The 13290-nt window shown below is 34.7% G+C and overlaps 1 protein-coding gene across 2 annotated transcripts in view; it reads left to right on the top strand.

Moving 5' to 3' along the window:
- Positions 1-13290, top strand: part of LOC117109879 (serine/threonine-protein kinase ATR-like) — a 31030-nt gene that overhangs the window by 16219 nt on the left and 1521 nt on the right. For both annotated transcript variants that reach the window (XM_033252341.1, XM_033252331.1), the window contains exons 31-59: positions 96-164; positions 288-425; positions 556-710; positions 899-1088; positions 1296-1433; positions 1709-1889; positions 2034-2209; positions 2631-2736; positions 3394-3544; positions 3631-3787; positions 3940-4055; positions 4739-4939; positions 5039-5107; positions 5263-5362; positions 5732-5851; positions 6125-6303; positions 6954-7125; positions 7593-7703; positions 8138-8206; positions 8440-8526; positions 8876-9124; positions 9345-9434; positions 9695-9802; positions 10132-10220; positions 11067-11135; positions 11268-11363; positions 11537-11690; positions 11996-12147; positions 13056-13158. In XM_033252341.1, the coding sequence (XP_033108232.1) occupies positions 96-164; positions 288-425; positions 556-710; positions 899-1088; positions 1296-1433; positions 1709-1889; positions 2034-2209; positions 2631-2736; positions 3394-3544; positions 3631-3787; positions 3940-4055; positions 4739-4939; positions 5039-5107; positions 5263-5362; positions 5732-5851; positions 6125-6303; positions 6954-7125; positions 7593-7703; positions 8138-8206; positions 8440-8526; positions 8876-9124; positions 9345-9434; positions 9695-9802; positions 10132-10220; positions 11067-11135; positions 11268-11363; positions 11537-11690; positions 11996-12147; positions 13056-13158 (3795 nt within the window). The remainder of the gene's footprint in view (positions 1-95; positions 165-287; positions 426-555; positions 711-898; positions 1089-1295; positions 1434-1708; positions 1890-2033; positions 2210-2630; positions 2737-3393; positions 3545-3630; positions 3788-3939; positions 4056-4738; positions 4940-5038; positions 5108-5262; positions 5363-5731; positions 5852-6124; positions 6304-6953; positions 7126-7592; positions 7704-8137; positions 8207-8439; positions 8527-8875; positions 9125-9344; positions 9435-9694; positions 9803-10131; positions 10221-11066; positions 11136-11267; positions 11364-11536; positions 11691-11995; positions 12148-13055; positions 13159-13290) is intronic.

Below are 13290 nucleotides of genomic sequence, written 5' to 3'. Positions count from 1 at the left end.
GTTGATTTCAAGAAGTTTATGAAATATTCTTTGTTGTATGGTTTACTTACAAACTTAGATTGTAATTTTTAATTAACTTTTGTGATTGTTTTCAGGCTGCTTTTCATGAGTTTGTAATGGGGAGGGAAACAGTAGACCCAATTGTTTCCGAACTAGTATCTGTAGTAAGTTTTCCATTATGATCTTAAAATTATAACAATAAATTAAACTTTATTTGGTATAGTAGAGCAAAAATATTGTACTTTAAAAGTGAGGATCTTATACCTGAAATATATTCTTTTGTTCAGATGTTGTCAGGGTGTCGGGATTCAGACAAAACCACTCGTAGTCTGTACGGAGAATGTCTTGGGGAACTTGGTGCAATTGATCCTGGTCGATTGGATCTTAATATTGATAGGAAAAAGGGAAGGAGTTCAAAGTTTGAGGTACATATTCTTCCATTAATGCACTTGCAATTCTTTTATCTATCTAGAAATAATATGCCTATACTCTATGGAAGTTCAAATTTATATCCAAGATATGAAATTCTTAAATTATATCAATTTCTATTCCTAGGCTGATGTCAATGACAACAACTTTGCATTCAAGCTGATAAGTGAGCTAGCTAGAGCCTTCCTTGCAGCAGAGGATACAAGGGCCCAAGACTGCTCAGCCTATGCTATTCAGGAGCTTCTTCAGATCTACAATTGCCATGAGTCAAAGATAGACAAGTAAAGATGATGAGCTTTAAATATTGTTGTTTTAAGGGGAAGGGAGAGGAGAGGGAAGATATGTAAGGCAGAAGATAGCTCTACCATTAATAGTTTCTAATGGGCTGCTATAATTTCTTGTCTTATGAACAGTGATAGCTTGCTTGTCAAGTTTTTTGTAATCTTGTTTAATAATTTTGTTTCCCTAGCCCTGGAGGTAAGCTATGGAAAATGTTTCCTGAGCACATCCAAGAGATCTTGCTCCCATTGCTGCACACCAAGTATGTGCCTTCTCGTCAGTCTACATGGGCTAGCCTCACTAAACCCATCTACCGCAGTAGGAGAGGCAAGACCTACAAGGAATGGGTTTGTACATGGACTGGATATCTAGTGAGCAAGGTATGATATTAATTCATTAGTCTGCTTAAACATGTATAAATCAACCAATGAATCAGTATATTTCACCACTGTTGTGTAAAATACACCTTTAGTATTTTCCATCTGTCCTCATGAGGTACTCTGTCTAAACAGCTTGTTTGTAGGTATGCCAAGATGCACTGTATGTAACATTGATTAAATATATAGTTTTCCTGTTTTTTCATATAGGTGAAACAAGATAAACCTTCCAAGGTGTTTCGTTCTTGTAGTATGATCATCAAACACGATATCAAATGTGCTCTGTTTCTCCTTCCTCATATTCTTCTGCATGCATTGCTGAGTGTTCATGATCAGGATAGAGAGGAGGTAACTGTTGTTCACATGTAACATATAATCTTATGTCTTTGACAACATTAATGTAGTAAGCTAACATTTGTAATAGCTGCCACAGTTCAAGAAATTTAACTAAAATGTAGTCTCAGTGGCAGATATTCCTATGCATGTAATGGCATAAGTGCTTGAATTGACTTAATGCAGGCTAGAAACCAGGTGGTCCCAGCCAGGGTCATAGGACAGACTTGCCAGGCCTAGCCTTCTCTTCAGAGTGCTATTGACCCAATTATTTTGATTTCCAATTTTAGATTTGTGCTGAGATTCAAGCAGTACTGGCACATGCTGAGAAAATGGACGACCAGCACATCAACGACTTTTGCCAGATGAGTGCGCAGACTATCTTCTCCGTTCTTGATCATCTTACACAATGGCAAGGACATAAAATTCACATGCTGACTATGTCCAGAAATCACAGAATGGCTCAAAGTGGTAAAGTTTTTTTTGTTTTCATGTTAAGGGCATACAGGTCACAACAATATGCGCTCTATAAGTCAACCATTTTTCTTTATATTAATTTGATTTGAATTGAAGAATAATTCTTTTGAGATTTTGGGGGTTTTTTTTATTCTAAAGGAGCACTACAGGAAGTCGATGATGAATACAGATGCATCAGTCAGTTCTTAGAGCAGATCCCTCAGAGTGTGCTGGCTAAGGCATCCTTCCACTGCAGAGCATACACAAGAGCTCTGATGCACCTTGAGTCCTTCATACATAAGCAGGATATTGAGCCTCATTTAGGGTTCTTGCAAGTGAGTATAATTTATATTATTAAAGTAGTTGATTGGAGCCATGGATTGGTGGTTAAGTTGGTTGCCTTCCAATTCTATGGTTCTGGGTTCAAATCATGTAGAAAATCAACAATTTGATATCAGTGATATTTTATTAAATATTTTTAATGATACAATTGTCTTTCCTCTTTTCATGATGCTGATAGCAAAAAAAAGTCAGTAGACTAAATTTATCACACTATTTTTTTTTCTCTCAAATTACATTTTACATTATATTTTTATTCTTCAGTAGATTTTAACATTATTTTTCTCTGAGAGTGGGAGTAAACTTCATTGTTGGAGGCTCTTGTCCTAGTAGCTCATCTCAAAAATCATGTGCAACATGTAAATGAGTACATTTAAACATTGAGTAAAATCCTAACTATTTTTTCCTTTTATATAGAAAATTTACATAGCAATGGATGAGCCTGACGGAGTGACTGGAGTTTCGGCAGTTCGCAAAGGGGAGCCAAGCCTACGTGAACAGATCTTTGATCATGAAAGCATAGGTGAGCTTAAATTTGTTATGACTTGATTTGTAGAATAATTAAGCAAGATAAGAATTGCCAATAGCATACCAGTCTTATGTAAGTGGCAATTATTTTTACAAACTTAAAATATCAGCTACATAACACCTACACAGACTTTAACAGGAGTTGATTAGTGCAGTTCAATTAGTGTAGTTGCTTATTAAACATCCATTGTTTATTGTAGTAAAATATCCCATGGATCCAGTGGTGTATCTAGAAGTCTTGAAATGGGGGTGCTGATAGGGAGCACAAAGGTGAAGTAGATGATTTGTGCTAATTCTCAAAATACGTTAATTTTAGGTGATTTTTAACTACCTGCAAGTGATTTTTGTCTCTGGGAGGGCTAGGGCAACGCTAGTAATTTTTGGAGGGGTGTGCACCCCCCTAGATACGCCACTGCAATGATCCAAGCAAGATCAGCAGTGGCTGGCTGAGTAATGATCCAAACATGTATTCTAAAGTTAAATCTTATACTGTTATGCTGCCTGCCAGACATCTACCAAAGCCCATTTCTGCTAGAAATGTTTTCATTAGAATGTTACATTATATGGCCTTTGCAGTCTGAAGGTTTAATGATGTTTATTCTTTTTTCTACATTATTATTCATTTTTTCTGTGTTTTTTTATCATTTTGCAGGCCAGCTGCGTGATGCTTCTGCTTGCTATGAACGAGCTATACAACTTGAGCCTGATGATGTGTCTCATCATAAAGGATCAATCCGCACGATGATGGATGTTGGCCAACTAAATATCGCCCTCTATCTTGTCAACAGCATTTTAGAAGAGAGGTGAGTCCAATGATAATTACAATCCAACACGTATAGTACATTCATCTTAAAACACTCTAAACAAACTTTTTGATATTCATTAATAGACCTGAATGGAAATCTCAACTTGGTTCGTATCGCATTGATGCTTGTTGGAAACTTGCAAAGTGGGACACACTAGAAAGCCACTTGCAGAATGAGAGTGAAAAATCTATTGATTGGAAAGTTGGACTTGGAAGAGTTCTCTTAGCTGCTAAGAAACTGGTAAATATCAAGTTTTAATTATGAAATTGTTTCTAAACAAAATCACTGTTCTGAGGATCAAGTGGTCAATTTGGACCCACTGGAGGTCTTGTGCTTTTGTGGGCATCCAAGTGTTCTTTCACTGAATTAATTTTGTATTAACCTGTCTTTAGGATCAAGAGGGGTTTTTCAAGCAGTTACAGATTGTACGTAGTGAGCAGATGGGTCCTTTGTCAGCTGCCAGCATGGAACAAGGATCCTACACCAGGGGCTATGAATACATCGTACGGTGAGTAAACACATCTTAATATAGTTATAATATATTATGGAATATTATTCATTTTCTAAGCCAAATTATGATCGGTTGATTGGCTAAATCACTGAAAATTGTGCTGATTATGATGTTTGTCTTCTGATATTTTGTTTATGAGAAGACTGGCAGGTCACTGTCTTTCAGTCACAGTTAATTATGACATTATCCATATCCTTGAGTAGATAGTAGACATTGTCATAAAAACTGGTATAACCTGTCAATGTAAAATTTAAGTCTATTTTATGAATACTTAGCTGGATAACCAACCAATTGCCTTTGTACCCAAAATGAAACACCCTATAATGAATAAACTAGAACAGTCTGTTCCCAGGGCCCCATGTACGAAATGTCTTCCTAACATTAGTCCTCATTTCTTATTCAACGTTTTGTGAATAAGGAGCTCCTCTTTTGTGCTAAAAGGTTGTACTATCTACGCCACATGCATTTTTAAGATTATCTTTTTGGAATATATATCAAAAAGTTTTTTTTCTACCTAAAGATTTTCTTAGATTATTGTTATTGAAGAAGAATTTGAAACGACATATCCTTTATCTTTTATTTGTAGTATAGGATATAGTTCGCTATGTCCACTCGCAAGTCGTATTCTGCATCTGATTGATGTGTGTAATTTCAATGACAAATTATGCTTTTTTTCACAGCCTGCACATGTTGTCTGAAGTTGAGCAGTGTGCGCGAGCATTGATGGGTTTTCAGGCTACCAATTCCTCAAACAGCACCTTGAAGTATAAAAATGAGCTCCTCAGCGATTGGGAAAACCGTCTGAAGATGACTCAGCCCTCATTCAGAACTCAGGAGCCGATTCTTTGTCTGAGGCGTGTTCTCCATAACTTGACCTATGAGTGAGTGAGCAACCAATTAAAGCTTCCATTTTCAAACCACCGCCATTGTTATGTTTAGTATTTCTTAAAAATCATCATTTGTTATTTTTTCTCTTCCAGTGGACAAGATCCCAGTAAGAACAAAGTTGTTGGGCACTGCTGGTTGCAAAGTGCTAAGGTTGCGAGAAAGTAAGTCAGATTTCCACTTTCTGCTCTTAAAATTGCCTTTTACAAAATTGTATGTCCCGAATGTGTTATTTTTGGCTTGTGGTAATTTTTAACCACTAGAAGATTTGTGTAGATAGATAACGAACATGTTAAATGTGCATTTTGGTTATTTGCAGGGCTGGACATTTGCAAACTGCATTCAACTCTCTTCTAAATGTCAACCTGTTTTCAATACCGGAGCTGTGTATTGAGAAGGCCAAGTGGCTTTGGAGTAAGGTGAGCATTACAGTATTGATATTTAATGCATACTGTTTTAGAATTACAAGAATTTATATAATAAATGCATGTGCTTATTATGAATTTTTGACATATCACTTTACATTTGTATTAAAGGCAGTTCCATAATATATTATTCTATCAATATGTAATAAGAACTCCTTTTATCGTCTTTTTGAAATTATTATATGATTTACTTAAAAATGTTTATTTCATACATTCTAAAACAGAAGGCTTGCCATTTAAGTAATATTAGTGAGGTACTAGTTGTAAAATAAGACATGTACTGTACATATGTATATGTGTACATAAAATATAAAACTGCATGGGAAAAAAATACTCCAGAATGAAGTTCTGTCACTTTCTTAGGGTGATAGCCACGAAGCACTGATAAGTCTCCAGAAGGGTGTGTCAGAGCATTTCTCCAATAGTAGATATGACAGTCTACCCCGGGAAGAAGCTGCATCAAAAAGATTAGCACATGCTAAGGTAAAGTAAAAGTATTATATTATTGCTACTTTAACTTTCAAATGCATTTTCCTCAATGCATTTAAATCAATTTTATACTGTGTTTTTTTCGTATCTTAACAATATTTCTGTTTAGGAATCTTGCAATTTTGAGCATTACTGCTATAAGTAGAATAATTTTAAAAAATCAATAAGTACAGATTTTTCATTTGCAGTGTTTTCTAGGCTTAGATTTCCATTAATAGTTTGATATGAGCCTACAAATAAAGTATTTTCTTTCTTAATGTTTTTCAGGCATTGTTAATGGTTGGACGCCTCATGGAGGACACAGCAAATTTTGAGAGCAACTCAGTGATGAAGCAATATAAAGATGTGGTCGAGGTGAACCCAGAATGGGAGGATAGTCACTTCTACCTCGCTAAATACTACGACAGACTCATGCTGAGTGTGACAGACAGACCAGAAAGGGCTGGGTAAGATAGACTTGGAATTTTCATGAGATGAATACAAATCATAAGTCATCATAAATCATAGAATAAATATATCAAGTCATTGTGTGATATTTTCTCATGCTTAAAGATATTCCACCCAAAAAAAATTGAGGAAAAAACCCCCTTTAATATTAAATTAATACTTTACTTGTTAATTGATGACAATTTTTTGTTGGTTTTAAGCTTATTAGATGTTTCCGTATATCTAACCAGTACCACAATGACCACCAACAATTGTTTGTTTTTTGTATAAAGTGAGATTGTCCTTATGTTTTACATTCATTAAGCATATTTTTAAATTAAAACATTTTTTCAATTTTAGGCTGGTCTATGTACACATTGTGTCTATAGTTAACATATTATTTCAATCTTTGTTCAATTTAAAGTTGGAGGTATATCCTGATCTCAGTCAATCTAGAGTAACTCTCAGATAGGCTTATCTTCATAAGACTTCTATAAAAATAGATACACCCAGCACCATTCATTTAAAATATATTAATCGGCGGGAATTTTCCTATAGTCTGTTATAATAAGTATGTTATCTCACACTAGACATATATTGTATTTGAAATTTTATTTAAATTTTTATCAAATATTGCTACAGCTAATAGTTTGTTTGATTTTGTTTTTAGTGAGTTTATCCTGCAAGTTGTCAATTACTTTGGTCAGTCACTACGTTATGATAACCAGTACATCTATCAATCAATGCCTCGTCTGCTAACCTTATGGTTGAACTATGGTGCATCGACTGCTGAACAAGAGCGAAATAAAACACTCAAAGTTATCCTTGGCAAACTCAATGGGGTAACAACTATACAGATTATATCATGTTCTAATAACAATAATGATAATAATAATTTTGATTGAGTGTATAGAATTCCTATGTGTTAACAATTATATTTGCTTTCATCCTAATATTCCCCAAGAAACTACTAGATATAGCATTACTTTCTTTACTTTACTCAACAAAATTCTTGCACTTAAGACTAAAACAATGTTAGCCAATTTAGCCTACAGTATCAGTAATGCATTAGATGGTTGGCTAAAAATATTCATTGTGTACTTGAAGCCCCCAACCTTAAGGTTAAAAAGCACAATGAATACCACTGAACTGAAGTGCCTTTCTGTTATGGAATCCTATACTTAAGATTTCAAGAAACCTATAAAATTTTGATAAGATGCATGTATTATTCCATACGATACCTATAAGATTATATATAGAGAGACTGCATTGCTGTATTGACTTAAATTGTATATCTTGTTGGCTTCAGATTATATCTGACTTGACAGGTGTGTTGAAGCCATATCAATTCCTGACGGCATTTTCCCAGCTCATCTCGCGTATCTGTCACTCTCATCCGGATGTCTTCCAGCGTCTGAAAGTGAGTTGACCTTAAGTATAATATTACTGTAATAGGCTCTACAATTGATTGCCCAAATGCTAACATAAATATTGCAGAGTAATTGCCAGGCTATAATCTACAGAGCAATATACACAAGTAGGGCTATCAATTGCTTACTCTCGTACATCCTTTTTTTCAACATTAATTTTTGAGCCAACATTCATCTTTCAGTTTCAGTTGCAAATTTCAGTATCCTGAACTATGTTTCCTTTAGTGGCTTTGATGTGCCACATAACTGTATTTACATATTTATGTCAACTAGCAAGAGGTTTCTAATTGAACATTAAGTTTCATATCTTACCATGCTCCAATTTATATCTATGAAAATGGACAATGTAATCAGTGTCTTGATTAAAAATTCTTACCTGCAACACTTAATAACTCTAACTGTATTTTTTCATTGTTTTTTGTAGGAGATAATTGCAAAGGTTTTAGTAGCATACCCTCAGCAGGCAGTTTGGATGTCAATGGCAGTGTCAAAGGTAAGATATTCAGTTGAAAGGTGAATTATTAAAGTCAAAAGTATAGCTATGACACAAAAGCTGAGCTATTAAGTATAAAATATAAAATACTGAAATATGATTGTGTATGATATAATTTGTGATTCTGTGACAAAATTATAAGCAAAAAATTACTTAAAATTGACAATATTTTACATATGCATTCTATATGTTGTTCTTTGAACTTGCTGCCATTTTTCTTTCATCTTTCCCAGTCAACTCATCCAGTCAGGCAACAAAGATGCCAAGAGATTTTTGAACGAGCTAGAAGTCTTAACAAACACATGAAGAAATTCATCTCAGTAAGTTGCATGCTCCTTAGCAGATTAAATACACATTTGTAAAAAAGTATTCCACTTTGGGATTCGAACCCAAGACCCTCTGATGACTGTTTGGTCGATTTAGCAGTTGAGCTTTGAGACAAAGTTTATTTTCCTTTGCTATGTTTTGAAACAATTTAGGAAGGGATTGTAGAATCATAGATGAAAGACTGATTGAATGAACTTTTTCCCCTTAATAGACCTGTTCTAATAGTGTTTTAATATAATTTCTTATTGTTTTATGTTTCACCATACCAATATAATTTTCTTTATGTCAATTTAAAATAAAACCAATACAGTGTATTTTAATTCAAATCTTTTATTTTATAAGGATGCCACAAAGTTGTCTGATCGTCTGCTTGAGTTATGTAACAAGCAGCCGACAGACCGCTCCATGACAATGAGCATCAATTCAGAGTTCCGCTCCCTGAAGCGACTTGTGGACGATCCCAATTTCAGCAATATCATCATCCCTCTACAGGCTGCTATGAATGTGACCTTGCCAAGTAGTCCAGGGGCATATCAACACCATGACCCCTTCCCTGGGTCACAGATTTACATCAATGGATTTGATGATGTGGTAAGATTGTTATATATTCCTGATGTCTTTATACTTTACTCCTTTTGTTTATTGGATAAGATATGTATCCATAGAAATAAAATTCTAGCTTATGATGAGTTTAGGCCACTGGTTATATTACAAGTAACCATGACAACAAACACCAAGACTTTTTAAAATCAAAATGTATTTCCCTTGAATCCATTCATCATTCAGTCAGTCATTGTTTTTTCCCACTCAGGTTGAAGTTTTACCATCCTTGATGAAACCTAAGAAGATAGCAATCAAGGGGAGTGATGGGAGATTCTACCTCATGATGTGCAAACCAAAGGTATGGTTGGATTGCTAGGGTAGTAGTGTACAGTAGAAGTGTATTAAACCAAAGGTATTATTGATTGATGAAGTATTATTGGATATATATACCTCGTTTTGTGCAAACCAAATGTGGAATTATAATCATTCTTTGTTCTACAAATAAGAAAATAATGGGAAAGTGTACATCATTGTTGGGATTGCTTATACAGATGCGCATGTATTTTGTTGTTAAAGATAATATATTTATTTTAACCTTCAAACATCATTTTTCTTAAGGATGATCTTCGAAAGGATTGCCGATTGATGGAGTTCAATGCGATTGTAAACAAGTGTCTCCACAAAGATGCAGAGTCACGGCGAAGGCAACTCCATATTAGGACATACGTAAGTTAACATTGTTCATTGCTATTACAATGAAACTGACTGAACTGTGTAATGTTATCTATACTAATTACTGTAGATATTGTTAATGTTTGTACCTTACAATACCAGGATCAATGGCCATGTTAAATTAGTGTTCAATATGATGCCTAACCAAATTACACACTGTATAAAACTAAAAGTTTTAAAATTTAGCTAAGAATTGATTATAAAATCTGACTAATTTTATTTTATTTTTGCTTTTAATCAATAATTATGTATAAGTTATATTATTCTTCTTTCTGTTTTATAATTGATTAATTAATTAATTGAGAGTTTCATTTTTAAATCAGGCTGTTGTTCCTTTGAATGAAGAGTGTGGCCTTATTGAATGGATATCAAACACTACTGGACTTAGACACATCCTTAACAAAATATACAGGTAGATTAGGCACATCATTTTTAATGCTGTAAACTATTTAAAACATGAATGTTTTTGGTGGGAATGATTTGCAATCTTTCATTAGTGTAATAGCCCCACATACTATGCACACTTGGTGTTTTTTTTACCTATAGGTTTTGGCAAAAAACATAATATAAATTCCTATATTATTATTTAATTTATTTATATATGAGTTTGTTGGTCGAATTTGTAAAAAGTAAATGTTAAACTCAAGTAAAGGACATTTCTGTAAGGGATTATTAATCATGCTGAATAAGTTTGTTTTGAGGATGAACCATAGAGATATAATAAGAATACTAGAGCGCTAACTGCAATGTATTCGATGTTCGAAATATGCAGAGCTGTGTGTGTGTGTGTGTACCATTCAAGATGGCTGCCATAGATTTAGCCAATCAAATTTCGCCTAAGCACCATCATTTGCAATTGCGCCCTCAATTTACACAGAAAGTTTAGTACAGCCAGTTACCCGTATGTTTGAAACTCGAGCGTTGTGGGTGTAATGTACACGATTTTAATTTTCATTCCTTGGTACTTTATTTTTGAATGAGATGCTCCACTTGGCCTCGTTTTGGCTACGATAGTTTAATAATTTGTTATTACCATTACTCATTATCATTAATGAAATAATAGTCAGAAGGCTTATTTATTGTAATAACATATATACTAAGCCTGAAGGTGGCGCTTTACTACGACGGCTATGTTGGAGGGTACACATACATAATTCTGCATTGCTTCGCCATCTTTTCAGCACTCTAGTTGTTTAATAGCTCTATGGGATGAACAGTCAAACTTTTTGTTGATATATTGACTTTCAATTTTCTCCAGGGAGAAAAATATGTCCACCAGTGGGAAAGAAATCCGGTCCATGATAGTGCCACAAAACTCACCAATAGAGTAAGTCAGATTATTAGTATTTCCTTTCTCTTATTTGAACTATGTAGGCTCAGCAGTGATTATCATACACATTATTGTGTTGATGTTGATTTTGCTAATGCAGGTCATTTCATAGTGTTATTGTTTTTACAGGATTAAGCTGAATGTATTCCGTCAGAAACTGTTACCACGACACCCTCCTGTCTTCCGGGATTGGTTCCTAAGGACTTTCCCAGATCCGACTTCATGGTAATATATTTTAGAATTTTTTTAAATAGATAAGATTTAAACTAAAATATCAGATATCAAATGATATTTAATTTCTTGACACTGTCCTTACAGGTGTCTATACTGTATCTTTTTCTACTATTGATTTAAAGGACTAGGGTAGCTAATTATTATATTTTGTTTTCACATTGTAGGTATGTAGCAAGGCTGGCCTACTCCAGGACTTGTGCTACTATGTCAATGGTGGGCTATATCCTAGGCCTAGGTGATCGCCATGGAGAGAACATTCTACTTGACTCCACAACAGGCGACTGTGTTCATGTAGACTTTAACTGCCTCTTCAACAAAGTAAGGAATCACCCTTCTATCTTACTTAACAAAACAATTTACTTCTTAATTTTAAGTGATTACTTGTGATAGAATTATGGTAATTCTGAGGTTACCTTTCATTGTTTGGTAAGTTCAATTCAAAAACATGGATATTTTAGGGCAAACCCTCCATACTCTAAGAATTATGATGTGCCATCAAATAACAGCATTGCTGGGGTTTGATAGACAGGGGATTAGTGGTTTTGGCCACCCAAAACATATTATCCAGTTTACTCAAGTTTCTGTTATGACTTGCTTAGATGTACACATGATTTTTGTTTCAGGGTGAAACATTTGATTGTCCAGAGCTTGTGCCTTTCCGTCTGACCCACAATATGGTGGATGCTATGGGTCCAATGGGGTATGAGGGTGTATTCCGAAAAGCATGTGAAGCTACCATGCAAGTGATGAGGGACCAGAGGGATCCCCTTATGAGGTAAGCAACTTATCAGGGTTATTTATATTCAGGTGGTAAAATTGTATTATATACTGTAATATGATTTGAATTTATTGTCTATCAGCCTAGATTACATAAATTGAATGAGGAGCAGCCTGGGATGCCCAATCAAGGGCTGCTGCAAATTTCGTAGGGGGCCAGCGTGAGTAAAGCTCGCTTGCTGCAAGAAGGGCACTCCAAGTGCTTGTTCAACTTCACACTTGGTTTGGGTCCCCACATGCAGACCACTACTTCCAAAGCAGACATAGCGAACGATATCCTAGACTACTCATACAAGAATATGTTGTTCCAAACTCTAGAATAATCCGATAGTAAACCAATCTTCTTGTATAAAATAAATAATTAAATCCAAGATACAGTCTTCTATACATATATGCATAGCAGCACAAGTACAAAAGCACAGAATGGGAGTTCCTTATTCGCAACACGTCAAATAGAAAATTAGGATTATTGTTAGTGAGACGGTTCATACGTGGCACCCTGGGTCGGACTTTCCTATTTTTAAGTTTCCGTTTCGGGAACAAAGGCAATTAGTCTGTTCATCCAGGTTAGTATTCACGAAATAGACACTAGTGTTGTATTTTTAAGCGCCTTGCATCCTTTGGCAAAAGGCGCTGTATAAGTTGCTATATTATTATGATTTACTATTTGCTTAGCTGTTCTCAAAGTATAATACTGTATATTCTAGGATGCTTTTCAAAAGCTAGATAATTAGCATAAAATGATCGTACATAGATAGCACATACCATGCAAATCATATCCCATGATGCTTTAAAAAACCTAAAGGTAGAGTTGGTCACCAATACACAGGCTGAGTATTAAAGTAACAGGATATATAGTCTATAAACAAAACATCCATCCATTTTATAACGATTTTTTGTTTCTAGTGTCTTGAAGGCATTCATTTATGACCCCTTAGTAGAATGGAGTAAGCCAAGTCGTGGACGTGTTGCAACACATAATGAAACCGGAGAAATTAATAATGAAAAGGTAAGATACTAATACTATTAGCATTTAATCCCCATCAACTTAATGTAAATTGTGCCTGAGATACTTCTAGTCAAGTAAAACACAAATTATCACTTTCTCCTTTATTAATCACTGGACATAAGTTAGATTAAT

This window comes from Anneissia japonica, unplaced genomic scaffold (genome assembly GCF_011630105.1).
Source record: "Anneissia japonica isolate Jap-2015-1 unplaced genomic scaffold, ASM1163010v1 scaffold1511_len2985839_cov193, whole genome shotgun sequence".
Taxonomy (NCBI): domain Eukaryota; kingdom Metazoa; phylum Echinodermata; class Crinoidea; order Comatulida; family Comatulidae; genus Anneissia; species Anneissia japonica.
The sequence above is the reverse complement of the archived record's forward strand: the minus strand, read 5'-3'. Positions and strand labels throughout refer to the sequence as shown.